Consider the following 27,288-nt stretch of genomic DNA (forward strand, 5'->3'; position numbering starts at 1 on the left):
GAGCCGTGTCACTTCCCATACAAAACTTCCTGACTTTAGGCCTGGCTGTGAAAATGTTGCTGCAGTTCTTTGGAAGTGCAGAAAAGCCCTTCAAATGCGACATTAGCCATCGATTTCAGGTTCCTAAGGACCTCGACTTTCTTTTTAAAGCAACGTAGAGCAGCTTTATGGCCCCTTATTATTGTGGAGATATGCTTGAAAGTGCTTGGCCAGGGCTTGAAGAAATTTCGGAATCCGGAAGGGAGGCTGGATAAGATCTCCGCAGGTCAGGGGGCAAGGCCTGGCATTGCTCTTTGCCCAGTTCTATGGCGAATGGGAGCAGATCAAATTACAGAAAATAAGCAGGCATATGCAAAGTTCATCCATTTGCATGATTTATACGCGGAATTTGGATTTTTAAAATAGAACTCCCAGTTAGTTTGGCGGAGACTTTGACGCGTGCATGAGTGTGAATTTTAAAGCGTTGCCTACGCAGTTCCTGATTACGGCTGCCCCCGAAACCCCTCCATCCTTGATCTGGCCTGGAGGACAGAATGAACCAGAGGCTCTTGTTGTTTCGTTTTCATACTGCTTTTCCCATCAAGTAGCTGAGCTGTTCAAAACCACCTTTGAACTGGTGTACCGTCGATGCCACTTATCAGTGGATTGCTTTGTTAGAACGTTGTGCAATAAATAAAAAAAATACATGCAGCAATGTCCGGATTTGTACACAGGGGGCCAGGCTTGGAAATTCTATTTGCCGGCAATGTGACCTCAATACAGGAAGCTTAGAGCAGTAAACTCCCCCTGACATTCCACTGTTCAGTGAAAATCAGAATCAAATGCAGCCTTAACCTTAATGTGACCCACGGGAAATTACTGGAACCCGGAGCCATCCTTGCCTTTGCCCTGTCTCATCCGTAGCTTCTTGGCAAAAATATGCTAGCTTGCAACAGTAATTCTCTTGCGGAGCATCTGTTTGCTGGCTGCGAGCCATAGCTCTTCGGGTGTATATTTTATTTATAAGCGATCTTTTATCAGGAGTCGAGTACATGTAGAACACCTATACGCAAGGTGTCTAATTACAAGTCGTTGGGGGCTTTTCTCTATTTTTGGCAGGACATGGGAACGTTTGCAGAATTAAAGTGGAGGGTCCCCGTTTAAGGTGCTGCTACGAATTGGCAGCTTCCCTCTCTTCGGCCATCATCTAAAATGCCTGTCAATTCATAGCATGCCTCTTCATTGATAGCATGCCTCTTCGCTGAGCTTTGTAAAAATAAGAATAAGCGTCAAGACGTAACAAGCAAAACACTCAGAATATTGGCATCCCAGCAACACTCTGGAGGAGCATTAAACTTGCTTGTTCCTCATCAGTTGGGATCCTTATATGTTGTTGAAAATTGTGCACACATTTTGCAGATTATTCTAAGACAGAGCTCCTTCCAGAAGACATGAAAAGTCTGGATATTGAAGGGGGTGCTGGATATTCTTTGGCCAAATCAGTTTTTCCTGAGCAGTGTCTCATTAAGAGCTGGGATACTCCATGCTCCATTCTGTCCTGATCAGGGATTTATCACCAGATTTTGCTGTGGTAGAGTTAGCCCTTCATTAAAGATCAACCCTGCAAGAATTCATCCTGTGAATTCGCAGTTTCACTTCTTATCCAAGTGTACACAACTCCTGAGTTGAGCTTTTTAAGCTTCCATATAAACACAAGGGGAGAAAGTTGGACTGTTTTTCACACAAAAAGGAACCACAGAGAAAACAGAGTTACCAATAAAATGCTCAAAAGGGAGCTAGGGATGTTGTTGTTGTTTAGTTGTTTAGTCATGTCCGACTCTTCATGACCCCATGGACTAGAGCATGCCAGGCACTCCTGTCTTCCAATGCCTCCCACAGTTTGGTCAAACTCATGCTGGTAGCTTCGAGAACACTGTCCAACCATCTCGTCCTCTGTCATCCTCTTCTCCATGTGCCCTCCATCTTTCCCAACATCAGGGTCTTTTCCAGGGAGTCTTCTCTTCTCATGAGGTGGCCAAAGTATTGGAGCCTCAGCTTTAGGATCTGTCCTTCCAGTGAGCACTCAGGGCTGATTTCCTTCAGAATGGATAGGTTTTATCTTCTTGCAGTCCATGGGACTCTCAAGAGTCTCCTCCAGCACCATAATTCAAAAGCATCAATTCTTTGGCGATCAGCCTTCCTTATAGTCCAGCTTTCACTTCCATACATCACTACTGGGAAAACCATAGCTTTTACTATACGGACCTTTGTTGGCAAGGTGATGTCTCTACTTTTTAAGATGCTGTCTAGGTTTTATCATTGCTTTTCTCCCAAGAAGCAGGCGTCTTTTAATTTCGTGGCTGCTGTCACCATCTGCAGTGATCATGGAGCCCAAGAAAGTAAAATCTCTCACTGCCTCCATTTCTTCCCCTTCTATTTGCCAGGAGGTGATGGGACCAGTGGCCATGATCTTCGTTTTTTTGATGTTGAGCTTCAGACAATATTTTGTGCTCTCCTCTTTCACCCTCATTAAATTAAATTAGGACTAGGAGTGTTTTATTAGTATGTGTTTGTGGTGTTTATTTTACCTTTTGAACATTTTGTCCTTACCTCAGCCTTCATTCCTACGCCATAAGTCAGGGGTGGGCAACCATTTTGCCCCTGAAGGGCCACCTCCAGTCGATGTGGCTGGACACCTTCACACTTTTGTATGCCCACATTCTCATAGGGCCTTACAGCAACAATCCATCTAGCTCAATATTGTCCACACTAACTGGCAGCAGCTCTCCAGGGTTTCTGGCAAGGTATCTTCTCCATCTGTACGTGGAGATGGGAGACTTGGGAACTTCTGTACGCAGAGCAGAACTTTTACTGCTGACCTTCTCTCTCACACTCATTCTCTCACACAAACAATCCTGGATTTCCCTTCTGGCTGGAGAAAGGCAGATCCTTATCCAACCCAGCAGGGACAGCAAATCCCTTTGAAAGCAGAGGTTGTGCTGGCGACAGGCCTGGAGCAGATCTTCTTTGGAGAAGAAGCATCCCGGCTGCAGAGTTCATAAAAACTAAAACAAAACAAAAGTAGATTGGGCTAGCACCCTGTTGAAGCAATTATCAGTTGATGACTCATGTAATTTTTAATCTGCTAATTAGTAGACCAAATATGCATACTTAGCATATGACTAAAGCAGTTGCTTGGGTGGTGGGACATTCCTGAGGGAGGTGGTTAAGTTATGCATGTGCACTGCAAGGCCCAGGAATAGGGAAACTGTGGACCTCCAAAATGTCGCTGTACTACAACCCCCATCATTGCTGGCCATCAGCTAGGCTGGCTGGGGCTGGTGGGAGTTGGAGTCCAGGATCTGGAATGCTAAGTGTGCATATTTGATCCACTAATTAGCAGATTAAAACTTACCGTATATGAGTCACCAACTGATAATGGCTTTAATAATTGCTTCAGGTGAGGGTTCCCAAAGATGGTTGTTGTTGTTTTTCAAGTTCTTGCTTTTGCCTGGTGCACTTTTTTGACTCTTAAGTGCACTTTGACTTTTGACTTGATCAAATTTGGGTGCACTTTTTGACTTTTAAGTCGTATGGTTTCCATTGAACTGGCTAAATGCCTCACCTGGGGATGCCTGCGATTGACTTTCTGCATGCAAGGCAGATTCTCCACGACTGAGTTGTGGCTCCTCCCCAGCCAAATGTGGCCACCAACCAACTTTGGGGTACAGTGCAGCAATAATAATAATAATAATAATAATAATAATAATAATAATAATAATAAATTTATACCCCGCCCATCTGGCTTTCAACAAAGTATTAAAATACAGTAGTCTGTTAAACATTAAAAGCTTCCCTAAACAGGGCTGCCTTCAGATGTCTTCTAAAAGTCTGGTAGTTGTTCTTCTCTTTGAAATCTGGTGGGAGGGCGTTCCGCAGGGCGGGTGCCACTACCGAGAAGGCCCTCTGCCTGGTTCCCTGTAACTTGGCTTCTTGCAGTGACGGAACTGCAAAAAGGCCCTAGGCGCTGGACCTCAGTGTCCGGGCAGAATGATGGGGGATGGAGATGCTCCTTCAGGTATACTGGACCGAGGCCAATTAGGGCTTTAAAGGTCAGCACCAACACTTTGAATTGTGCTCGGAAGGAAGGGCTGGATGCAGGGGGGAAATGGTCCCAGGTGATTATCTGAAGGTGCATGAGAGGGCACCAATTTGCTGATGCTCAGCAGGTCTGGGTCTGGTCAGTGAGTGAGTGGATGGGAGACCTCCTGCCTGCCTCGTGTGTACTGCCTTGGATTCCAGGCAGGTGGAATGCAAATGCGGGAAAACAAAATAAAGCAAATATATGCCTGGGCACGCTTTGCTTTAGCAGTTGTGTGATTTGTGTAACGTAGCCTTGACCTTTTGTTTCAGCCGCGATGTGTTGCAATTGCCTCTCTTTGAGCTAAGCATCTACTTACGGCCTGTCTGTTGTTGTTGTTTTCAACAGCCTCGGCAGAGAGCTCTTCGTAAACCGTTGCCAGCCTCTGAAGCTGCCGCCCTGCCAGATGATTCCGAGATGAACTTTTTTCTCCACGAGAAATCAAACAGAAATACGGCATGAAGCGATGGCACTGCCAAAAGAAGACCGCTCTCGAGAACTGGAGGAGTAGCCAAAGCCCAACCCGTCTCGTTGACGGGATAAAACATGAAGAATCTTCGTTTGCTCGGGGGATTGAAATAATGGTGCTGACTTTCTCCGGCTTGTCATTGGTGGACGCTTTATGCTGGAAAACCTGCTTCTGATACTCATCACTGTGCATAAACTCCGTGTTCCCATCAGGGATCTCTCTGACCTTCACTAAAAGTTCTGGGGATTCTGTTTTAGGTTTTTTGGGGGGGAGGGGCGGTTCTTTAGCATGACAATACTGGATTATATTATGTATGCAGACGGCATGATGTTTATGGGATGGGTTGGGCGGGAAGTTCCATCTCTGCGAACTCACTGGAAATGTTCACGATTATCCTTGCTCCCTGATAGGAATGTCGGCATATCCTGTATGTGTTAGTGATGCAGCTGAATGGTAAATTCCACCCTATGGTATCGGCATTCCATACGTGATCTCCACACAGATGTTCTCACGGATTTGGTTGTGCTGTGGGAAACTTTCTGAGGACGCATCTGTTAAAAATGAGTTTCATGGACCTCCCTTTCACTAGGATTGTACCTTAAGTCTAGCTCATGATTTGCATCCTTCACCGATTCCTGCAAGTTTTGGTCTGGTAACTTGTCTGGATGTTGTTAGGCTATTTTGACACTTTACTTATAGAAGTAATAGAATGAGAGCACGTACATTTCTTTGCTGCACTAATTCCTCCCGCCACCACCCCACCCCAAAAAATGACGAGTAAGACTCTGTTGTTTTGATGCATGTTCAATAATAGAGGGAAAGAAAATAATCTCAGATAAAAAAGATTGCTCTCTCATTGCAAGAACCCCTTGGTTTTTGATGATGAAGACAGCTGTATCATTGTAAAAACAGTGAGGCGATTCCCGAAGCATCCTCATCACACTGGGTGAAACCATCTTTTCCTTTCTCTTTATCCTTATGGGGTTTTTATTTAAAAATATATGCATTGTTTTGCAGGGTGACCTCTGAAAAACATGCACTCATCTGTAGCAAAAGACAGCTGTGCAGAGTACTGATTGGCTAGCGCATGTAACGCCATGAACACCACCTGACCACCCGCTTTTTCTCCCTGGAAACTGGATGCTCGCCAGTTTTTAACAGGAGAAAAATGGGAAAAGGTGAACCTAGAGATGAATACACTTACATATGCTATTTTAAATAAAATATATCCCCCCCCCAAAAAAAAAAAACCCCACACTCTTTATAAACAGGACTAATTGCTTGATCCAGGGTTTGACTTGTAGGCGAGGAAGTTCTTGCGACCACTGTTTAAACGTTATGTCTGTCTTCACCATTAGAAGCAATTTGTGCCGATGGTCAAGAATAAGAATACTTGGGGCGGGGAGATGACTACCTTACCCTTTTTGTTTTTAGGTACATGGAGAAATTTTGCAGATTATGATGTTGCAAGTTTAGGAATGAAGACTGCAGTTATTTATAGGACGGTAAAATTAACCACCAATCACTTCCATGTCTCTTTGGAGGACTGAAGCTTTCAGTAAAGCAGAGCTTTCGCAAATGTGTTCCTGAGCAGGTCAGTCCAGTGACATTTTCTTCCTTTGACCAGCTCAGTCCCTGGGCTTCACATCTTCCTTCCATCATATGTGCCATATTGTCCTCAGATCTCTCTTGGGTTAGCCTGATAACTCACTGGTGGTAGAGTAAGCCAAAAATCCCAAAGGCCACAGATATTTTGGAATTCTTCAATAGAGTGTCAAGGAGCCATCTATTGAACTATGTTCTGTTTTGAATCAGAGCTGTCCCTTTTTCAGCTTAAGCCTCTTGCTGTCATAAAATGCTGTCTTACTAGCAAAACTGTTTACTTTCAACATAACTGTAGCTGGCTCGAGACTGTTGCATCTGCACTGAACTTAAAGGTACAGTACCCCTGCCCGTACGGGCCAGTCTTGCCAGACTCTAGGGTTGTGCGCTCATCTCACTCTATAGGCCGGGAGCCAGCGCTGTCTGCAGACACTTCCGGGTCACGTGGCCAGCGTGACAAGCTGCATCTGGTGAGCCAGCGCAGCACACGGAACGCTGTTTACCTTCCCGCTGGTAAGCGGTCCCTATTTATCTACTTGCACCAGAAGGTGCTTTCGAACTGCTAGGTTGGCAGGCGCTGGGACCGAACGACAGGAGCGCACCCCGCCGCGGGGATTCGAACCGCCGACCATGCGATCGGCAAGTCCTAGGCGCTGAGGCTTTAACCCACAGCGCCACCCGCGTCCCTGCACTGAACTTAGCTCAGCACCATTCGTTTTCTAGGTTGCCAAAGCAGAGCGGCTTAATTTCCATCCATAAAAGTGCTTTCCATCCAGTTTCCTATTGGAAACAAAACTTTCAGTAGTGAAAGATAATGGTAGCATCCATAGGAAACCCAAAGGTCTAGTTCCTGCTAGACCCTAAATCAAGAGATAGGAACTCTGCAATTGATCTCTCTTTCTCCCACCAGATAGACTGTTACACTTGCTGAGTGACTTTGAATATATATGAACTTCCATGTAATTCATGCATTGAACTTTGTCAGTCCTACAAGTTGCACCTTAAGAAACCAGCTGTTCTATGAGCACACATGGATCTTGAACCCCTCACCTCTTTTCCTTCTTGTGATCACTTGCGATTTACACTTGTAATCACTTGCCATTGGCAGCCCAGATGCAGCAGTGACTTGTGGACTGGGCAGCCTTCACAGAAGAACCCAAGAAACTCAGCGTCTACGCATTTGCTAAATCAAGACTGGCCCATCTCAGCATAGCCTTACAGCAGTTGCTATGGCTGACCTGCTTTGAGGAAGAAATCAAAACCCATATGGATTTAGTAAGCACCTCACTTTGTCCTGGTCAAGCACTTGTATCAAATTGCCAACATTTTCTCAATCTGGCCCTTGAAGCTTGACCATATTTCTGTTATTAGGCTTCTTCGTTTGTGATTTCCCACACAGATGATTTAGTGTGTTCTGCTACCTGGAGGAAAGAGTCTTTCTGAATAAAAATCATGTCCCAAGCATCTGCATTGTTGTGGAGGGCGAGTGGTTTGCAATGCTTTGTGATGTCCATGCAAAAAGTTCACATGCTAGCATTGCAAGCCAATTCCGATGGCTTTTCTGGTGCTGTGGCATTGTTCGTGTCTGCTGAGCTTGACAGCAGCTGCTGGTTTAGAGGTGTAAAAACATGACATGAACGTTCCCTAGGAAGGGGACAGGTGCGTTTTGCGGAAGTAGTTGAAGGCCACAGGTGGTCTTCAACTAAGTTTTACTCAGGGTCAACCCACTGAAACGAATGAACGTTGGGTCCATTAAGTTCAGTGAGTCTAGTCTGAGTAAAAGGCAGTTGACTACCACCCTGGGACAATGTGGTTGAACTTGACTCTTCCATAAAAATAATCAATTGCCCTTTGTGTTACACAATACAGTCTCTGATACTAACTCCTCTATGGGACCATGTCTACAACCAGTGCCTCAGATTATTATTGACTAGTGATGAACCTACTTCTGTGTGTGCCGAGGGGAACTAACTGGTTTCCTTGCGCACTCTCTCAGCACTTTCCTCTTCCACCAGCAGCTGTCCGTTGCGTGTACAGCCTTCTAGCATTATCGGACTCCCTTAGTAATCCATGTGAAGACCCTCAATGAAGTGTTACTGTAAAAAAAAAGAAGAGTAGTCCTGATAGATCAGACCCAAAGACCCATCTTTGGTCCAGCATTTGGTTTCTAACTCTGACCAGCCAGTCACCTCTAGAAGCTCAGGGTGTGAAGGCCTCCTTCATTGTTTGTCTCCAGCATCAGGAATTTAATTAATCGACCACCCTGATCTGTCGTCCTTTTCCCTCAGGGTTAGATGGGTTGGTTTCTGAATGAAAGAATTATGTTAAATACAAACAGGAGAGAAAAGGCATTTGCAGGCTCAACGTGCAGAGAACATCCTTTGCAAGATTTCCCCTTAGTGAAGCTCCTCTCTGGACCCTTTCCAACAGGTCAACATCTGCCATGCCCCTCGCTGAACTTCGGGTGATATTTAGCTAAGTTTTGCACAGAGTAGTCCTATTTAAATTAATGGACCAAATTTAATCGAATACCACCCATAGTTCTCTAGCTGTCATCACCCTGCAGCGATTTTCCTATCTTGAGGAACTCTTTACGTGTTGACTTGCATGCTGAAGACACCTACCATTAAATTCTTGTGTGTTGCAACGATAGTGCATGTTCTCAGTCCATGTGGGGCTGGGCCTGTTGGGTCTCATCATGGGCCCTTGTGATTTGAGGAAGCACACCCAATAACTGAGTGGCGGTGTCAGCTAAGCTGTTTTTCAGGAAATTGTGCCTGCCATTGTTGACCCAACTCATTAACCTCCTGAGGAACACCAGGGGAATTTTAAAGCACAGTTTGAAGTTACATCTTTCTCATAACCTTCCTCTTCTGTTTTGTGGTGATTTTTAAAAATATATATATTCCAGGATGATTTCCAGTAACGAAAAAAATACGTGAGCTGTTATGTATTGTTATATAGGCCTAGAAACTAAATGTGTTCTCAGGTATTACCATTACCCAAAGATGAGGGTAAGCACTGGGTAACCAATATAACGGCTGCCATTTTGTTTGTGTTTGAGGGGTATACCCACAAGTCTTTGCCATACTTGCTTCCATTCCACAGTCACCATTGTTGGCCTGACGGTCCGTAGTGACACCTTGGGGCACAGACCAGCCAAAAGGACCTTCAAACTCTTCTCCTCAGCTGGGCCCTTCGGGTTTCAATCAACTGTTCTCATTCCAGTCCTCTAAAATGACAATTGGAAAGTATGTTTCTGTTGCTCATGTTTCCTCCGAGGTCTTGGGCAAGGTGGAATTCATTCTGAGATTTGGTCTGGGCAGAAAAGCCCTCGTTTGCAAAATGACCATGAGATCCAAATAAAGGTCTGATCAACTACAATGTATACATGCTTATCCCTGGCATAATTGTCATTATTTTGTGGTGCTTTTACTTGGGGGTGGGGAGGTAAGGAAGTTTCAGGGTGCTTTCATCAGCTCCCGGCTGCTTGCCCAGGAAAGTATAAAGACAAAGGTTTCTTATTGTCCTCTTTTATTTCAGTATTTACAGAGGGAGGCTATAGAACCCAGCCTCTTGGCGAATGGTGTTATCCCGAGTGAATCTCCACACACACCCATCTCTCCCACTTCCTCATTCATCACTTCTGCTACCTGCCCTCTGTCTCTGAGCTCTTTGCTCTCCTACTTTTAAGGCTTGCTGAGTTCTGGGAGATGGAGGATCTGGGATAGTTTCTCATAACACCATGTCACCCACCTGCCCCTCTGCTTCTGCCCCCTCCTCCTCCTCCTCTCCCATTATTTCCCAACTCTCCCCCTCATCTGCCTCTGAGCTGTGACCTTCCTCAAAACCCCTGTTGTAAATCTATACTGCCTTCCTCTTCCTCCTCCATGGAAGGGTCAGGATGGGGAGGCGGTCTCCAACATTGCCCTAGCCCTGACAGCAAGGTATCTGAAGATAGCTGTGGAACCAACTCTGTGTTGTTGTCATGGTTCTGCCAGAAAATTTCACTTTGGCGTCGTTCACAGAATCACAGAGTTGTGGAGTTGGAAGGGACCACGAGGGCCATCTAGTCCAACCCCATGCAATGCAGGAATCTTTTGCCCAACGTGGGGCCTTGAACCCATGGCACTGAGATTAAGCGCCTCGTGCTCTACTGACTGAGCCCTTTGTCTGTTGCCCCATGGAATTCCATGGGAAACAGACCAAGGTTAACCATTAGAATTTTTTTTATTATTCATAAGAGAATGAAAAACAAATATTTTGCTAAAGGAAGGGTGTGGGTAAGAGCAGTATTACTTATGATATGACATTATGGGGAGGTTACTTTTGTTTTTGCACAGAAAATTTCAGAACAAGAGGTCTCGCCTCATAGATCATCCACGTTCCACCAGACTCACAACCTGCTTCGACTCGCAAACCAGCTGCAACAAAACATGTCTCTCCTGCGTCGGTCTCTACAGCCACAGTAGGTGCTGCAACTTCCCAACAGTTTGACTTCACCCCCCAAAGGCGCATTCCTCAATCGTCTCCAGAGACAGACGGATGCCAGCAATATGTAAGAGACGGTAAATTTTACTCAGAGGAAAAGGCAACACAAGTAGATTCCCACAAAGAGCTGGACTGATTAGTACAGGAAATCATAGGCGAAAAAAACCCAAAACAAAACACCTGAGGAGTGTCTTTTTCTCAGCTGCTATTGAAATCCAACTTTAAATCCTTAGGAAATGAGTTGGGACTAGATTTAATCTCTGCAGAGAAGCTAGCTGAGAAGGCAGCAGAGAGGGAGAGAGAAAGTGGGGGAGGCAATCAGTTTATATTCCTGCTAGTTCAGGAATTAATTATGGTATTCCCCTGTTGCTTTTGGTGTTGGGTGGAGTCTTGACTCTCCTTTTCAGACCCCATTCTGGACAAAGAAGGAGGCTGATGCTGTTGCCAGCTTTGCAATGCTCAATTCCTTCAGCAATACCAAACTGAAATATTATTAGGCGTCATCCGGGATGAACTTGAAGAGGGAAATCTCTTTTCTGTTCCTTTCGTGGTTAAGAGTATGTTCCAAACATCTCTCTAAGTACCTATTATGACAAAACCGTCTCATTGCTACGAAAGCTTCCTTTTCAATCGTTTTAAGCACCTTGAAGCGAAGTCAGCTGTTTGGCATCATCAGTCCCCAAATTAATGACTGCCCCCTTTTTTAAAAAGAAAAATGTTTATTTATAGACATGAAAGAGATCAATACTGTCACCAAAAAAACCTGCGTGTGAGCAGTAAAAAGATGAGCAGGGTGGAGCGAATCCTATTGATCCTACCCAGTGAAATGCTGAAGGGGCTTATGTGTGCCATTCTGCCTTGTTTGTTTGGAGTCGGCGCTTTTTTGTGTAACTTGCTTCCCCTTTGCTAGTCCTCCGTCTGATCCTTTGTTTGTTTGCTTTAGCAAAACAGATGTCTGGACTATTTGCACCGCTGATTCTCAAGCCCTCATTTTTCCCAAAAGCCACAATTTTCTGTTTCTTCCCTTTGGAATGAGATGGCTCTTGAGTTATGAGTTGCCTCTGTTCCAGATCAATCCTGTTCCGTAAGTAGATGAGCTTCCAACCAATGCTTTTTTAAAAAAAGAAAAAAAATCCATCTGCAAGAGGAGGACATTTATCACATCCCCCTCCTACCCTAATCTGCCCAGCAGGTCTTTGAGCTCCACTGACCCAGATAAGAGGGTATCCCATGATAGCCTGTGAAGTCAGAAAGTGTTTTGAGCTTTATGAGATAGTGGAAATACATTTCGAGAGAGGTTATTATGAGCGCTCTCTAGCCGGCACTATCATACCCTTAAAAAGAGAGAGAGAGACATTGTGTTTGTCAGGAGCTCCTGAAAGTAAGATGGTTGCAAATTTTGGGAGGCAGGGACACTGGGAAAAAGTAAGAAGCTGTGTTGATGCTGTTCAATTGTGTAGAGGGTTTTCTCCATAATGTAGCTGGACACTATAAATCAGAAAATATTAATCAGCATCAAAAGGGGAGGGTTGGTGATTTGGGGAACCTAAGAGGAATCCCCCCCCCCCCCGGTGACCTGTTTGGTCCAGCATCCTCTGTCCTATAGTAGCCAACCAGATGCATTTGACATCCTTGCATCCAACTGTTGTTCCCTAGCAACGGGCATTTGGAGGCAAGCTTCTCTGATCCTGGAGGTACTGTATAGCTAGAATGTCATGTAGCCACATCTAACTATCCATGAAAGGAGGAGTCACTGTAAATGTGGCGCAAAAGTGTTCAGTCATTAGTTGGGCCCCTGGTTGGCCCATGTGCCAGTATCATCACGATTCAATTGTGGCCAAACCATAATCCTGAGGAACTGCCCCAGCAAACCCTGGTGCCCCCAGCAATCCTGAGGAATCCACCATTCCTGCAGAGCTCCTTCACATGAGCTTAGTGTTCTTATTGCCTGTTAGACTCCAGCTTTCATTGTTCACATCTAATTTGCTGGTCTGCGATTTATGTTTGTGAACTTCAGTGCCACGGGTCCGATAGAGAATTTGGAAAAGAAGGATGCCACGTGTCTTCTGCTCAATACAGTGGTACCTCGGGTTACATACGCTTCAAGTTACATACGCTTCAGGTTGCAGACTCCGCTAACCCAGAAATAGTACCTCGGGTTAAGAACTTTGCTTCAGGATGAAAACAAAAATCACGTGGTGGCGGTGTGGCGGCAGCAGGAGGCCCCATTAGCTAAAGTAGTGCTTCAGGTTAAGAACAGTTTCAGGTTAAGAACGGACCTCTGTAACGAATTAAGTATGTAACCAGAGGTACCACTGTAAAAGCCCAAGCTAGCATGCCATGCGGAGATAACCATAACCAGTTTCTAATGTTGGGATTCTATTTACTGTGGAAAGAGTAAGGATTTGTTGAGTTCCCAGGTTTCTCTTGTCATATTCATTTCATAATCCTATGTTTCCTTGTGCTAAATATGGATGTGTTTTATTTTCGGATAAACATTACAACTGACCCTTATCTTCCCAGGCAATCAGACAGGTTGAACTCAGGTTGTTACAATGACTCCTTGTTGGAGGATATCTGTGTTAACAGACAGTCCCATAAATTAGGGAGTAGAAGCTAGCTGCATTCTGTTTATTTGTTGTTTGCTTGTTTGCCTGTTTTTGCAGCACAGATGGTAACAAAGCCGTTTACAGAACAATCAATTAAGGGTGATCATCAATCAAATAATACGGTGTTTAAAACAAGCCAACCACAAGTAAACACACAGGCTGGAATTCAGTGTTTCATTCAGCCGGGTATGCATGAGCAGAACAAGGTCTGCTGGCACAACAGGACACTCTCCCTTCTTCTCTCCCTTTGCACCTCCAAATCTGTTTTAGGGGCACCCCAAGCCTCCCAATTTAAGGGGCAAGGAATCAAAACTTCCAACAGGGAGGGTGCCTGTCTGGTCTCACTTGGGAGGGAGTTCCGCAGAAGCAGCCCCACATTTCTGTTAATGCCATTCAGTGTTTTTTCTGTCAGGAAATCCCTCAGTCCTTTTCCCTGAGTTAAAATCCCCAGGGTTCCTTGGCCAGAGTAGAAAGCATATTAGTTTAAGCCTAGGATGAGGGAGAAGATAGTTCCGTTCACATTTTAATGCCAGCCTACCAAATTCACCCTTTCCAATATGCAAAGTAAGACACAAGTATCCTTCAAAATCTGCACTTCTGTGGATTTTGTGATGCAATTCTCCAACCAAAAAAGGAGAGATGCATATACCAGGAAACTGTACAGAAAAGTGTGTATATTGGAGGAAATTATGTCCCCCCAAAAATCCAGGGGAGGTTGCTTGTAAAAATATTCATATTAGGATAATTTGTTTGCAAAAAAAATATCTATATTAGGAAATATGCATGCAAAGATGGCATACAATTTATTTCCGCAGACTTTTTAAAAAAAAAATATTGCAAGCTGATACAGAAATGGGGCAACTTAACTTGAAATTGGGGGGGGGGGGGGTGAGAAACAGGGAAAGGGAAATGGGCCGAATTCTCCATCCCTAGGTTAAGCTGTGTGATATTCTGAGGAGCTGACATGAATGAAATGTGCAAAGTATCTGAAATAAGGTTGGGATATTACAAAAGTCCAAACCCAGATAGAAATAACGATTTACTCTGCATCTCCAGGGTGACTCCAAGGTACATTTCCGAAATAATTGCATCTTTCACTTTTTGCATGACTTGAGGGCTGTCTGGGAAATGGTAAGCGAAGACCTTTCCAGAAACGATGTAAAATCAGCTGATGAAGACCAGCGTAACTTGAGTGGCTCCTGGAATTAAACCAATATAAGCGTAAAATATGTGAGGCAGACCAAGGACTGTCGGATGGTTAGAAAGGCAGCGAATGTCTTCCAGTCGGGCCCATCGCTATGACTTCTGCAGCCTTCTCTGTGCCTCAATGAATAAAGGCACATACCATACCTGTACCCTCACCTTCACCCCCAGACCCTTTAACTCCAGACCAACAGGAACTGAGGCAGCGTTGGGGTCCAGCAAGGGGTTCAGAGTTGGCAGAAGAAGTTTTTGTGTGGTCGCCAATAGCTTCACTTTTACCCAGGAGGAGTTTTTTGACGATCACTCATAACTGAGTCTTCCATAAACATGGTTTTAAAAGTGAGTCTGTAAGTGACTGTGGAGGCCCTTCCACAGTGGGGACATAGGTTTACGGACCTATGATCATGGTGGGGGTTGGCCAAGCATGCCTTCCTCTTAGCATGTTTCTCCCTTTCATCCTGAGTTTGAGTGTCTTCAAAGTCCATGACACCTTTGGTAAAAGCTGTTCTCCAATTGGAGCGCTCACAGGCCAGTGTTTCCCAGTTGTCGGTGTTTATACAGTGGTACCTCGGGTTGCAGATGCTTCAGGTTATAGACGCTTCAGGTTACAGACTCCGGTAACCTAGAAATAGTACCTCGGGTTAAGAACTTTGCTTCAGGATAAGAACAGAAATTGCACGGCAGCGGTAGGCCCCATTAGCTAAAGTGGTGCTTCAGGTTAAGAACAGTTTCAGGTTAAGAATGGACCTCCAGAATGAATTAAGTTCTTAATCCAAGGTACCACTGTACTACATTTTTTTTAGATTTACCTTGAAGAGAGTCTTTGAACCTCTCTTGTTGACCACCAGCATTAGGTAAAGGTAAAGGGACCCCGACCGTTAAGACCAATCATGGACGACTTTGGGGTTGTGGAGCTCATCTCGCTTTACTGGCCGAGGGAGCCGGCGTTTGTCCGCAGACAGCTTCTGGGTCATGTGGCTAGCATGACTAAGCCACTTCTGGCGAACCAGAGCAGCACACGGAAATGCCGTTTACCTTCCCCCCAGAGTGGTACCTATTTATCTACTTGCACTTTGATGTGCTTTCGAACTGCCAGGTTGGCAGGAGCAGGGACGGAGCAATGGGAGATTACCGTTTTAAAGTTTGGAATAGAGTAGTGGCTTTGGAAGATGACGATCAGGCATCCGCACAACATGACCATTCCAACAAACTTGATGTTGAAGAATCATTGCTCAATACTGGTGATCTTTGCTTCTTCCAATACACTGGCATTAGTTCACCAGTCTTCCCAGGTGATGTATAAATTTTTTCAGAGACACTGTTGATGGAATCTTTCAAAGAGTTGGAGATGGCGTTTATAAGTTGTCCATGTTTCGCAAGCATATAGTAAGGTTAGAGGAGGGAGAAAGGTTGTTTTCTGCTGCTCCAGAGAAGCGGACATGGAGCAATGGATTCAAACTACAAGAAAGAAGATTCCACCTAAACATTAGGAAGAACTTCCTGACAGTAAGAGCTGTTCGACAGTGGAATTTACTGCCAAGGAGTGTGGTGGAGTCTCCTTCTTTGGAGGTCTTTAAGCAGAGGCTTGACAACCATATGTCAGGAGTGCTCTGATGGTGTTTCCTGCTTGGCAGGGGGTTGGACTCGATGGCCCTTGTGGTGTCTTCCAACTCTATGATTCTATGATTCTAGGTTGATAGTACAATAGCTTTGTAAACAAACATTTTGGTTTGCAAATGTCCTGGTAGTCAACCAGAGAAGGGCCAGGAGTGGATTGGACCCAGCATATGACCAGCAAGTAAGAGGAACTAAAAGAAGTTGCATACACACCAAACATTTGAAGCACAAGGCTTCCTCCAAAGAATCCTAGGAACTGTAGCTTTACGCCTCACAGAGCTAGAATTCCCAACAACCTTGAATTACAGTTCTCTGGATTCTTCAGGGGCAGTTGTGTTCTTTAAATGTATGGTGTGGACATAGATGAGACAATATACACTTCCCAGTCTCTTCAGAGCATTGGAATGGGAAACATCACCCTATAGGGCAAGGATATGCCATGTGGTACCTTCCAGATGGACTCCAACTCCCATCAGCCCTAGTCAACTTAGCCTTTGGTCAGGGATGATGGGAGCTGGAGTCCAGTCACATCTGCAGGACCACAGGTTCCCCATCCTTGCTGTAGGGCAGTGTTTCTCAACCTGTGGGTCCCCATATGTTGTTGGACTGCAACTCCCATCAATCCTAGCCAGCTTGAGCAGTGGTCAGGGGTGATGGGAGTTGTAGTCCAACAATATCTGGGGACCCACAGGTTGAGAACCGCTGCTGTAGGACTTACAGCTTTAAACCAAGATTCACTGAGTTGCAATTCAGGGATCTAGATCTAGAGATCCAGATCTGAATCCTGATTCTTCTCTTCTCCATCTCAGCACTGGAGAAAAGTAAGAATCTACTGGGTTGCTAGCGGCAGGATAATTAAAGCATAATTCATGAAAAGATGGCAACTGCAATGGGAAATGTCTCAAATAACGTAACGTTTGGATAAGCCCTCAGGCTATTCCTACTGGGATCTTAAAAAGCACCACCCCAGTGTCTAATTCTATACCCCTTTTCCAGCATTATGGAGGTTAATTTGTAGAGCGGTATTTTTCTCCCCTGCAGACAGGATACTGTGATGTTCAGTGCATTATACGGATATCAGTGTTAATTCTGTGTACATTTGTTAATTATGTTTGTTAATTTCTTCTGTTTTCAAAGGTTCTCATAATTACAGGAAGCCAGGGAGGAGAGGGAGAGGAAGCATCTTTTAATGAAAACAATTTTATTATCACACGAGTCCCTTTCAGCGTGATTTTTGGGAGATTTGGAAATCCGCTTTCTTGTTTTGTATCTTAGGCAGTTTTGCACTCTGCATTGTTTGACCTCATTTCTGCATGGCAATGTTCTTGAAATATGGAATTTATTTATCTATTTTTTAAAAAAAGAAAACTTATAAGTTTTGCCTTTGTTGATGCTTTGAAAAACAAACAAACCCAGGCATGGGAGTAGATTTAATAGCTTCAAAGGTGGGGGGAAGTAGCAAGGTTAATGGTGTGCCATACATATGAATGAAAAGTAGTGCTGAGATAAGTCGACTTGAATCCAGGTTTGGCTTAAATTGCAGGAAGACCCACAGGATTCTGTAAATACCTGCTCATCACTTTTGCTTTGCAGAAGGTTTCTGGAATGTCCTGTTTTTCCTTAAAGGTAAAAGTAAAGGGACCCCTGACCATTAGGTCCAGTCGTGACCGACTCTGGGGTTGCGGCACTCATCTTGCTTTATTGGCCAAGGGAGCCGCCGTACAGCTTCCGGGTCATGTGGCCAGCATGACTAAGCCGCTTCTGGCGAACCAGAGCAGCGCACGGAAACGCCCTTTACCTTCCCGCCGGAGCGGTACCTATTTATCTTCTTGCACTTTGATGTGCTTTCGAACTGCTAGGTTGGCAGGAGCAGGGACCCAGCAACGGGAGCTCACCCCGTCGCAGGGATTCGAACCGCCGACCTTCTGATCGGCAAGCCATAGGCTCTGTGCCCTATTTTCATTGGAGAAATTTTGGAGGGTCAGTACAATAGGTTACATTCCAGCCATACAAAACTCAGACGTTTCTATGCACATTACATATCTCTTTGCCTGCCTTCCAAGCAAACCCTTCCAGACCGATTAAATTAAATTTCCCTGGAGAAGGACCAGCAGGGTCCAAACCATGTCGGATCCATAACTGCCTCTTTTCCCTACCCCATTGCTCTACTTCTGTTGCTCCGCCCACTCCCCTCCTCTGGCTCCGCCCACAGCTGGAGTGCAGCGCCCTCTGGACAGTTGTCCGTAAGGAACAAAAAAGCTTGCCCATCCCTGATCCATAGGTTTTACACCTTCTGTTTTCCAAAGGATGCAGCTACATTAGCTGGAAATTAGTGAGTTATAACACCATAAGAGGGAATGTGCAGCTTGCATTTATCTCTGTGGTTTCGTTTTCCCTTCTCAAATGGAGCATGTTCCAGTGCGCATAGTACAGCAATCGGTGGTTTCGGAGCGAAAATACCCTTTTCTGCATATGCTTTGGCAAGCGCCGACAGGCCTGCATTCCGATGCCGTGAGGAGAACAAAGGGTTATTTCTGCCTTCTCGGTTCGGGCGCTGCTCCTTGTCCTCCTCATGTAAAATGAGTCTTGTATAGCTTGTCTGTTGTTCTGGCAATTCGGGGGCAACTCAAGCTTTTGTCAGAAACTCAAGCAATTGTGACTCCAAATTTATAATTCCACCTGGCGATAGCAGCTGCTCATTCTTTTTTTTTTTGTAAAAAAAAACCTGCCTCGGTGGAATGAATACATATATATTCTGTGTTCGCTCAAAGAGTTGTATTCCGCCTACCCTCCTCCTCCTTCTCTTCCATGCACCACCAGGAAAAAAATTAAGCCATCTTAAACATGTTCATTTAGCTACAGAGCTTCTGCTTCGCACTTGCTGCACCAAAACCAGCTTGGGTTAGTTTGCATGCCGGCTACAAGGACTCAAGTGGACAGATCCACATGTCAAAACATATCCATGGCACATTTAAATCACATGACTTTCCCGAAGGGTCCTGGGGACTGTAGTTCGTTATGGGTGCTGGAAATTGTTGCTCTATAAGGGGGAAACTACAGTTCCCAAGATTCATTGGGGATTGTCACGGGCTCTAAATGGGCATTGAATATGCTTAAAATGTACCGTGTGGATCTGCCCCCCATTTATTCCCAGTTTCATTATGTTGTCCTTCCATTCCTAGCCTCACCCATCCCAGTACGAGGGGAGAAAGTCACCCAGGATTAACCCAAAGACTGCGCCTTTACTTTCCGTGATGAATATGCAACGGGGAAGCTTTACTTAAATGTTTGTTTGTCTTTATATTAATATATCTAGGCCACGTTTCCACCTATGAGTCTTCAAAGCAACTGGCAAGATCAAACAAGTGAAAAAAAACATAATAAAATAGAATAATGAGCGCCACACAGCAGGAAAAATGTCTATCAAATATTTTTTATAAGATTGCATAAGCTTGGGGCTGGGGAGAGAACACACACACTTAATCCAACTCAAAAGATGGAATAAAACTCTTAACTGCCCACTGAGAAACCCATACTCTGGGGTCTGTAGTGCCATAACCCAGTTGTGGCGTGATACTAGGTTTGTTCACAAGTTGCACTGAACACAGGGACGAGCTTTCTGTACACACGTGCAAGTGTTTTTATGTGAAAGAGTATACGCTTGTTGATTAGATGTTAAATTGCTGTCTTGGGCCATTGATCTCCTTCGTTTCCCCAACAACCCTGTGAAGCAGGGTATCGTCACTACTGCTCCATTTTACAGATGGGAAAGTGAGGCAGTGGGGAAATGGAGAGCATGCAGCTGAGCAGGAATATAAATATATGCTGTCCACTGACTACGCTGGGTCTCACAGGCAGAGATTTTATGGTGGATCGTAACATGTTCCTCCAGTGAAGGGGAATAAAGTTATAGTTTCCCTATTCTCTTTTGATATGCCCTTTGATATGTCATTCTTTCGGTGACTTTCCTTTTGGGGGGTTGTTTTGTTGTTGTTGTTTTGGTCACGAGCTGGAATTTCCACTTCCACTAGACTTGTTGCTTGTGAAAAAAGGAAAGAGGATTTTTTAAAGATTCACGTTCTTCCCCGAATAGCCCCTCCTCATAAATTCACTGAGTATTCATTGCACACTGAGGGCTCCCTTGGACAAAAAACAAGGACACCAGCCAGGAATACCAGAGCAAAACAGCAGCCAGTAGGCTTGGTCTTTATTGAAGACTGTCGTGACAGGATTCCCACCTGCCACAAGGTGAAACAAGATGGAAGCCCCGAACAAAAGGGAACCCAAACTTTTATTAGCTGCTAATCCCCATGTTACACCCCCCCCAACTACATCACTAATACATCATGGTTACACCATGAAAGGGGAGGTCTGGTGGCAGTAATCTGAGCATCCTAGAACCTGCCCCATTGTTCCCCTTGCCCTCCACCAAACACCCATCAAATGTAACAGAAGGGATATTTACATTTCCCTGTTTCCCAGCCAAGTTAATCACACCCTTTTGCCTTCATCTGGGTTTGTTATTTCTGGAATGGCTACCTGTCTGGCACTCAGGTATCAGGATGCCAGGAATGATCCCTCAGGCAGAGGGGCTGCTGAGTAGCTGAGCTCACGTGTCTATATGAATTTCTGAAGTTTTCCCAGTGAGCCAGTACATAGATAAATTTATCAGTGACTTGTTACATTTGGTATTGTGCAGCAGAGGCCCTTTGAATAGATAGGAAGAAAATGTGATGAAGTGTTTTGTGGGGGCAAGTCACAAAAGTGGTTGTGCTGATTTTGGTAATGGGTTGCATGTGCAATATCTAAGACCATAAAATCCCTATCACACATGATATCTACTGGAGGGGCACCCCCCCCCCATACATAAATTCCTGCAACAACGCAATGATAGACTGAAAGGCATTGCTTAGCAACTGGAATACATTTTATTGTGGTCTAGTTACTTGCAACGATTGAATGTGACTCAGCACTGCTGGGGGCTGCGTTGGGATTGAACGGAATTAAGTACACTCGCTTCTCGACATGCTTCCTCAGCAGCTGCCAAGTGCTGAGGTTGTTGGGGGTGTGCACTGCGGAAGCTCAGTCAAGCAGTTAAGCTCACCACAGAAGACAGCCGTTGAGCAGAGTTGGCTTTACTGGGCCAACACATACATCACACACAGTATTTACAGATGTTACAAGTAGTCTTCTCTCTCTGAGAACCCAGAAAGGGTTCTCTGCTGCAAAGTCCTTGCTGTGTTAAGGTTCCAAGCCAAATCCAGTTGTTTGCAAAGTCCTGCAACAACGGGTGCAGTTCTGAGTTCTGAAGTCTGGAACTTCCCCAACTCAAAGGATCTCTTCTTCAAAAACCCTTCAGTTGAATCCACAGCTCCAAAAGATGGCAGGAATTGTTGAAGGCTACCTCCTACCACAACCTGAGCCCCTTTGATATGCAAGTTACATGCCAAATCTGCCCAGGAACACAGATAAAGAGAGTCACAAGATGCTTGTAGGTACATTGGGGGGTGGGGGATGAGTCATCTCTGCTGACTCATGGAGAAGTAGCCCATTAACTGCATCCCTTAACACCAAGCCCGTATACCTTGGTTCTCAACTCCCTGGTACTCAAACAACTTGGAACCCAAACACTGCAAACCCAGAAGTAATCTGGTTTGCGAACTTTTTACGGAAGGCAAACATGCTCCGTTTTGAGTGTTGCGCTTCTGTTTTGAGTGCCACACTTCCGTTTTGAGTGTTACGCTGAGGTCTGTCTGTTTTTGCTGTTTATTTCGCGTTTTTGTTTTTGCAGCTTTTTTGTTTTGTTTTTGTGACTGTGTGGAACCCAGTTCAGCTACCGATTGATTCATTGTGTGGCTGCTTTCATTTGCTTTCATTTTGTGGATCAATGGTCTTGATAGATAGTAAAATCCATGTTGAATTGCTGTTTTAGGGGTTGTTTTTAAAAGTCTGGAACAAATTAATCTGTTTTGCATTACTTTCTATGGGAAAGCGTGCTTTGGTTTTGGAACGCTTTGGTTTTGGAACGGACTTCTGGAACGCATTAAGTTTGGTACCACTATATAGGTACAGGCCATTCCCCTCTTGCTATGTTGCTGTGGCCCTGGTAGATCCTCTCTCCTGTGAAACATAGCTTCCATCCAGCATGGGACTGTCTTGGTGGCTGCTGCCCATGGGGACAGCTGCTGCCCATGGGGACTGGCAGGGCAGAGGAGCTACCAATAGGCAGAGCCAACTAATCCCAAGTTTTCAGAAGCATTACCGTCTCCAGACAACATGGTTGGTCGCCATTGAAAGCCAACATGAATGTGTCCATTCATCATTTAAAGCCATCCAAGTTGGTGACCATCCGTGTGCTATCCGGGAACTTCTAACTATGGATGGGCAACTTCAAGGCCCCATTTGCTCTCCCTTCTTGCGGTTCTTAAGAGCCAGTGTGGTGTAGTGGTTAAGAGCGGTGGACTTGTAATCTGGTGAACTGGGTTCGTGTCTCCGCTCCTCCACATGCAGCTGCTGGGTGACCTTGGGCTAGTCACACTTCTCTGAAGTCTCTCAGCCCCACTCACCTCACAGAGTGTTTGTTGTGGGGGAGGAAAGGAAAGGAGATTGTTAGCTGCTTTGAGACTCCTTAGGGTACAGTGGTGCCCCGCAAGACGAATGCCTCGCAAGACGAAAAACTCGCTAGCCGAAAGGGTTTTCCGTTTTTTGAGTCGTTCCGCAAGACGAATTTCCCTATGGGCTTGCTTCGCAAGACGAAATGTCTTGCGAGTTCTTGCGAGTTTGTTTCCTTTTTCTTAAAGCCGCTAAGCCGTTAATAGCCGCTAAGCCGCTAATAGCCGCTAAGCCGCTAATAGCCGTGCTTCGCAAGACGAAAAAACCGCAAGATGAAGAGACTCGCGGAACGGATTAATTTCGTCTTGCAAGGCACCACTGTAGTGATAAAGTGGGATATCAAATCCAAACTACTACTACTACTACTACTACTACTCTTCTTCTTCTTCTTCTTCTTCTTCTTCTTCTTCTTCTTCTTCTTCTTCTTCTTCATATTTCAACCAGACTCGGAATGCCAAACAGAGGACTGTTCTCTGTAGAGCAGGACACCCAGCCACCCTGGCAACCTCCTGTGCACTTTGTGAAAAACTGTATACTGCCAGATAGGCATGCACATGTGTGCACACTTGCTAGAGAGAGCACATATAATTAAATGCATGTTGCAGACATACGGTGATGAGTTATGGCAGGTGGGAGCTGGGAGTAGCCACACAGTGAAACTGGAATATAAAACTGATCCAATTCAGGTTGCAAAGTATTTTTATGTTAGAAGTTTTAACCCAAACCATGATGGATTTTAGTATTAATTTGGCTTATTTAACGTAAGGAAAGTCTTGATTGCTGGAGGCAGCGACTGCAGCCAGCTTTATGCAAGACCCACTGAGGCCCCTATATTCTGGCTAATGTGTCTGAGGGCCGCAGTTAGAAAAAGAGATGATTATAGCACACTCGTTAATTCTGCACGGTGCTGCATGAATGCAATAATGTGGCAAAAGCACATAGCAGAGGTGGCTATTGTGCCGTATGAAGGAATCTTATTTTATTTCATTGCTTTTTCGGAAGGCATTCCCCCCCCTCCAGCAATCTCCAAGGTTTCAGGGAAGGGTGTATCTGAATAGCCCTTCTCTAATTGCTTGGTGATTTTGTCCTGGCAGAGGCAAAGGTCAGGGTTTCTATTTGAACCATTTCTAATATTGCAAAAGACTTTGATACTGTCAGCCTGGTGTGAGTATTGACACAGTGAGGGGTCAACGGTCGGGCCAAGATATCTGATGTTCAAAAAGGCCTGTCCTTTGCTCTCTGAGAGGCGATAAAGGCAATGCCCAACAATTACATTTCTGCCCTTAGCTATTTGCAGCTTCCTATGTAGTTTGAAAAATTCTCTTGCTCCCTTTCTCCCGTGCTTAAAGCAACAGTACATACATACAATCAATTCTAATCCAATAGAGCTACCAACTGAGATGAAGGTCTCCTCCATGGAAGTGCTGGGGTCCCACTGCTGGCTGGCTTGCTCACTTGCAGGAACATCATCACTGCAGACAGGAAGCTGCAGTTTTGCTCCATGCTCGATTCAAGGCAGAGTTGCTGGAAACAGCTGCTTCTGTGGGACAGTGTCATTTGCCATCTGGAAGCCCCAGCTTCCATCTGCAAGGCTCTCTGCCCTTTCCCTATGGATGAAAGAGGCTGGAACCTGGACTGTATCATCAGCTGGCAAGGACCAGAAGACACTGCTTTTCTGGCTGGTTTTTGTTAAGGAGCTAAGAAGAGTCTGGCCAAAGGCCCATCGAGTCCAGTATCCTCTTCTCAGTGGCCAAACCAGATTATGATGGGGAGCTTGCAAACATTATACGGACTCAGCAATGCAGTCCCCACCTGCAACTGGTCTTCAGAGGGATACAGTTAAGGATAACAATCCAAATAGGATATATTAGAAATTATTAGAAAATATATTGGCCATCAATAAATAACAATACCAAACAATTCAACTGAACCAATCTAGTTTAACAGCTCAAAACTAAACAGGAGAGAGAATAATAGGTTGGCATCCATCTGTCTCCAGAGACACTGGAGTGCGTCTCCAGGGATGAAATCAAACTGCACTGAAGTGACCTTCCCAGGGCGCAAGTCTGGGCAGTGTACATGGAGGTCCTGGGCGGTCCAGATGACAAGACCCGCATCTCAGCCTCGTTGATGTGGTCCAAAGGAAAGCAGAGCAAGATGTTTGGTACCAGCTCGGATGCAGGAGTTGCTAGAAGAAGGCATGCAAGCTGCCATCCAACTGCCTTAGGGACTCCATTCCAGATTTGTGTAGAGTTTATTCCTGAGTCTTCTCTTCTCCCCAAGGTCACCTTCAAGGCACCAGAGGTTTAGGGTCAATGTCTTCCTTCTCCTAAATGGACTAACTTCCCAGGTGGACGAGCCCCATCTGCCCTTCGCTTCCCTCTAGTGTGGGAAGAGCCAGTGTGGTGTAGTGGTTAAGAGTGGTGGACTCGTAATCTGGTGAACTGGGTTCGCTTCCCCGCTCCTCCACATGCAGCTGCTGGGTGACCTTGGGCTAGTCACACTTCTCTGAAGTCTCTCAGCCTCACTCACCTCACAGAGTGTTTGTTGTGGGGGAGGAAGGGAAAGGAGAATGTTAGCCGCTTTGAGACTCCTTCGGGTAGTGATAAAGCGGGATATCAAACCCAAACTCTTCTTCTTCTCTACAGCACGTGCAGAAACCAATTATTGGCTGTCAGTCCCACTATTGTACTTGTCTTCTCAATACACCAGAGCATGTCTTCACACAGAGAAGAAATCCTTAACTCACCGAGGGTTTGAGACCCATCAGCTACACTCACCTAGCCTAGTTTCATTTGCCATTCCTGGAGTGTGGCCCCTGTCGCATGCTGACAGAGGAAGCGGCGACATTTACAGCGCTTTCACCACATCTTAGATGAGGATAATGTCCATTTCAAAGAGCATGCTTCATAAAGAAAAATAAACCGTTTCAACTTGTTCCAAAAGAAACCAGCCGTCAAATTTCTTTCCTATCCTATGCTGAGCCTTGCAAGTCATTTGGAAATCATCTCTGACACACTTGCACAGCCTTAACTAGGCTCACCCTGGATTACTGAGCTACATAGATCAATGGCCTGTTGCAGTCTAAGGCAGCTTCTTGCATTCCTAAAAGTGGAGCCAGCCTTGATTATAGATCCGAGAAACCCCAAAGACCTTAAATATGACTGGTTGAATTGGTGTCACCCTCCGCTCCCTCGCCGCCGCCGCCGCCCCCGGCCATCCGTACCCAAAGATTCATTTCATCTCCTGTGCAAACTGAGTGCCTACTCTTTGTTGTTGTTTAGTCGTTTAGTCATGTCCGACTCTTCGTGACCCCATGGACCAGAGCACGCCAGGCACCTCTGTCCTCCACTACCTCCCGCAGTTTGGTCAAACTCATGCTGGTAACCTCAAAAACACTATCCAACCATCTCGTCCTCTGTCGCCCCCTTCTCCTTGTGCCCTCCATCTTTCCCAGCATCAGTGTCTTCTCCAGGGAGTCTTCTCTTCTCATGAGGTGGCCAAAGTACTGGAGCCTCAGCTTCACGATCTGTCCTTCCAGTGAGCACTCAGGGCTGATTTCCTTAAGAATGGATGCGTTTGATCTTCTTGCAGTCCATGGGACTCTCAAGAGTCTTCTCCAGCACCATAATTCAAAAGCATCAATTCTTCGGTGATCAGCCTTCTTTATGGTCCAGCTCTCACTTCCATACATCACTACTGGGAAAACCATGGCTTTAACTATACGGACCTTTGTTGGCAATACGGAGGCTAAACACACCAATCTTTAATGTGCAAGGATATTCAAATTAAACCAAGAGAAGAGCCCCAACGAGGAGCTCTGAGTACTTCCCCAAGGAATGCCAGAACACAGAAGTGGAATTTACATGAGTCCTTCACTTCCGATTCACTAGCTTCTACAGAGAGCGCTGTGATCCTCTCTCCCTTTCTTTCTTCCCCCTCTCTAAAGGACTTCAGAAAATTATTTAACATCTCTCAACAGCACTACCCAAGCCCTCTGGCTCAGCTGACGAATGGAGTACCATCCCGCAAGCTGCTGACACCTCTTAACAGCCTTCGCCGTGGACCGGCTTGCTCTGTGAAACGGGAAATCAGGCTTATGAATGGGGATGTGCAGTCCTGCTTAAAGCTTGAGAGTCTGATAATTAGAGGGAGTAAGGTTGCCATGTGATACGGGGCAGGGGACGGGACGACATGACAGCTTGGCCTGTTCTTTTGCCTTTAAATGAAGTTTGGTGTGCTGTCATCAGCTGAAAATTAGACACCCTATTCCATCAAGGAAAAACCTGCTAAAGTTAGAGGCTGGGAAGGACTCCTGCCTAAAACCCAGGAGAACTGCTGCCACTCAGTGTGGACAGTACTGAACTAGATGGACCAATGGTCCAACTCTGCATAAGTCTGAGTTCCTATAAGATAATAATAATAATAATTTATTTATACCCCGCCCATCTGGCTGGGTTTCCCCAGCCACTCTGGGTGGCTTCCAAAAGTATTAAAATACAGTGGTCTGTTAAACAATAAAAGCTTCCCTAAAGAGGGCTGCCTTCAGATGTCTTCTAAAAGTC

At 45.3% G+C, this 27,288-nt stretch overlaps 1 protein-coding gene and 2 long non-coding RNA genes across 5 annotated transcripts in view; all 3 read left to right on the plus strand.

The window, feature by feature from the left end:
* Positions 1 to 9,579, plus strand: part of SAMD12 (sterile alpha motif domain containing 12) — a 209,634-nt gene extending 200,055 nt beyond the window's left edge. For 2 of the 3 annotated variants that reach the window (XM_028736244.2, XM_028736245.2), the window contains one exon: positions 4,469 to 5,350. Coding sequence is in view for 2 of the 3 variants with exons in the window: in XM_028736245.2 (XP_028592078.1) it covers positions 4,469 to 4,491 (23 nt within the window). In the remaining variant the exon portion in view is untranslated. Of the gene's footprint in view, positions 1 to 4,468 lie in introns of all 3 variants that reach the window. The other variant, XM_028736243.2, reaches the window with a different exon arrangement.
* Positions 9,580 to 9,840: 261 nt separating this feature from the next.
* Positions 9,841 to 14,837, plus strand: LOC144328671 (uncharacterized). The gene is made up of 3 exons (XR_013393858.1): positions 9,841 to 10,749; positions 11,626 to 11,766; positions 14,348 to 14,837. It is a non-coding gene; the product is annotated as an uncharacterized LOC144328671 (long non-coding RNA).
* Positions 14,838 to 14,863: 26 nt separating this feature from the next.
* Positions 14,864 to 17,321, plus strand: LOC144328670 (uncharacterized). Its single transcript, XR_013393857.1, has 2 exons — positions 14,864 to 15,885; positions 16,187 to 17,321. It is a non-coding gene; the product is annotated as an uncharacterized LOC144328670 (long non-coding RNA).
* Positions 17,322 to 27,288: the final 9,967 nt, after the last annotated feature.

Source organism: Podarcis muralis, chromosome 8, assembly GCF_964188315.1.
Source record: "Podarcis muralis chromosome 8, rPodMur119.hap1.1, whole genome shotgun sequence".
NCBI classification, from domain to species: Eukaryota; Metazoa; Chordata; class Lepidosauria; order Squamata; family Lacertidae; genus Podarcis; species Podarcis muralis.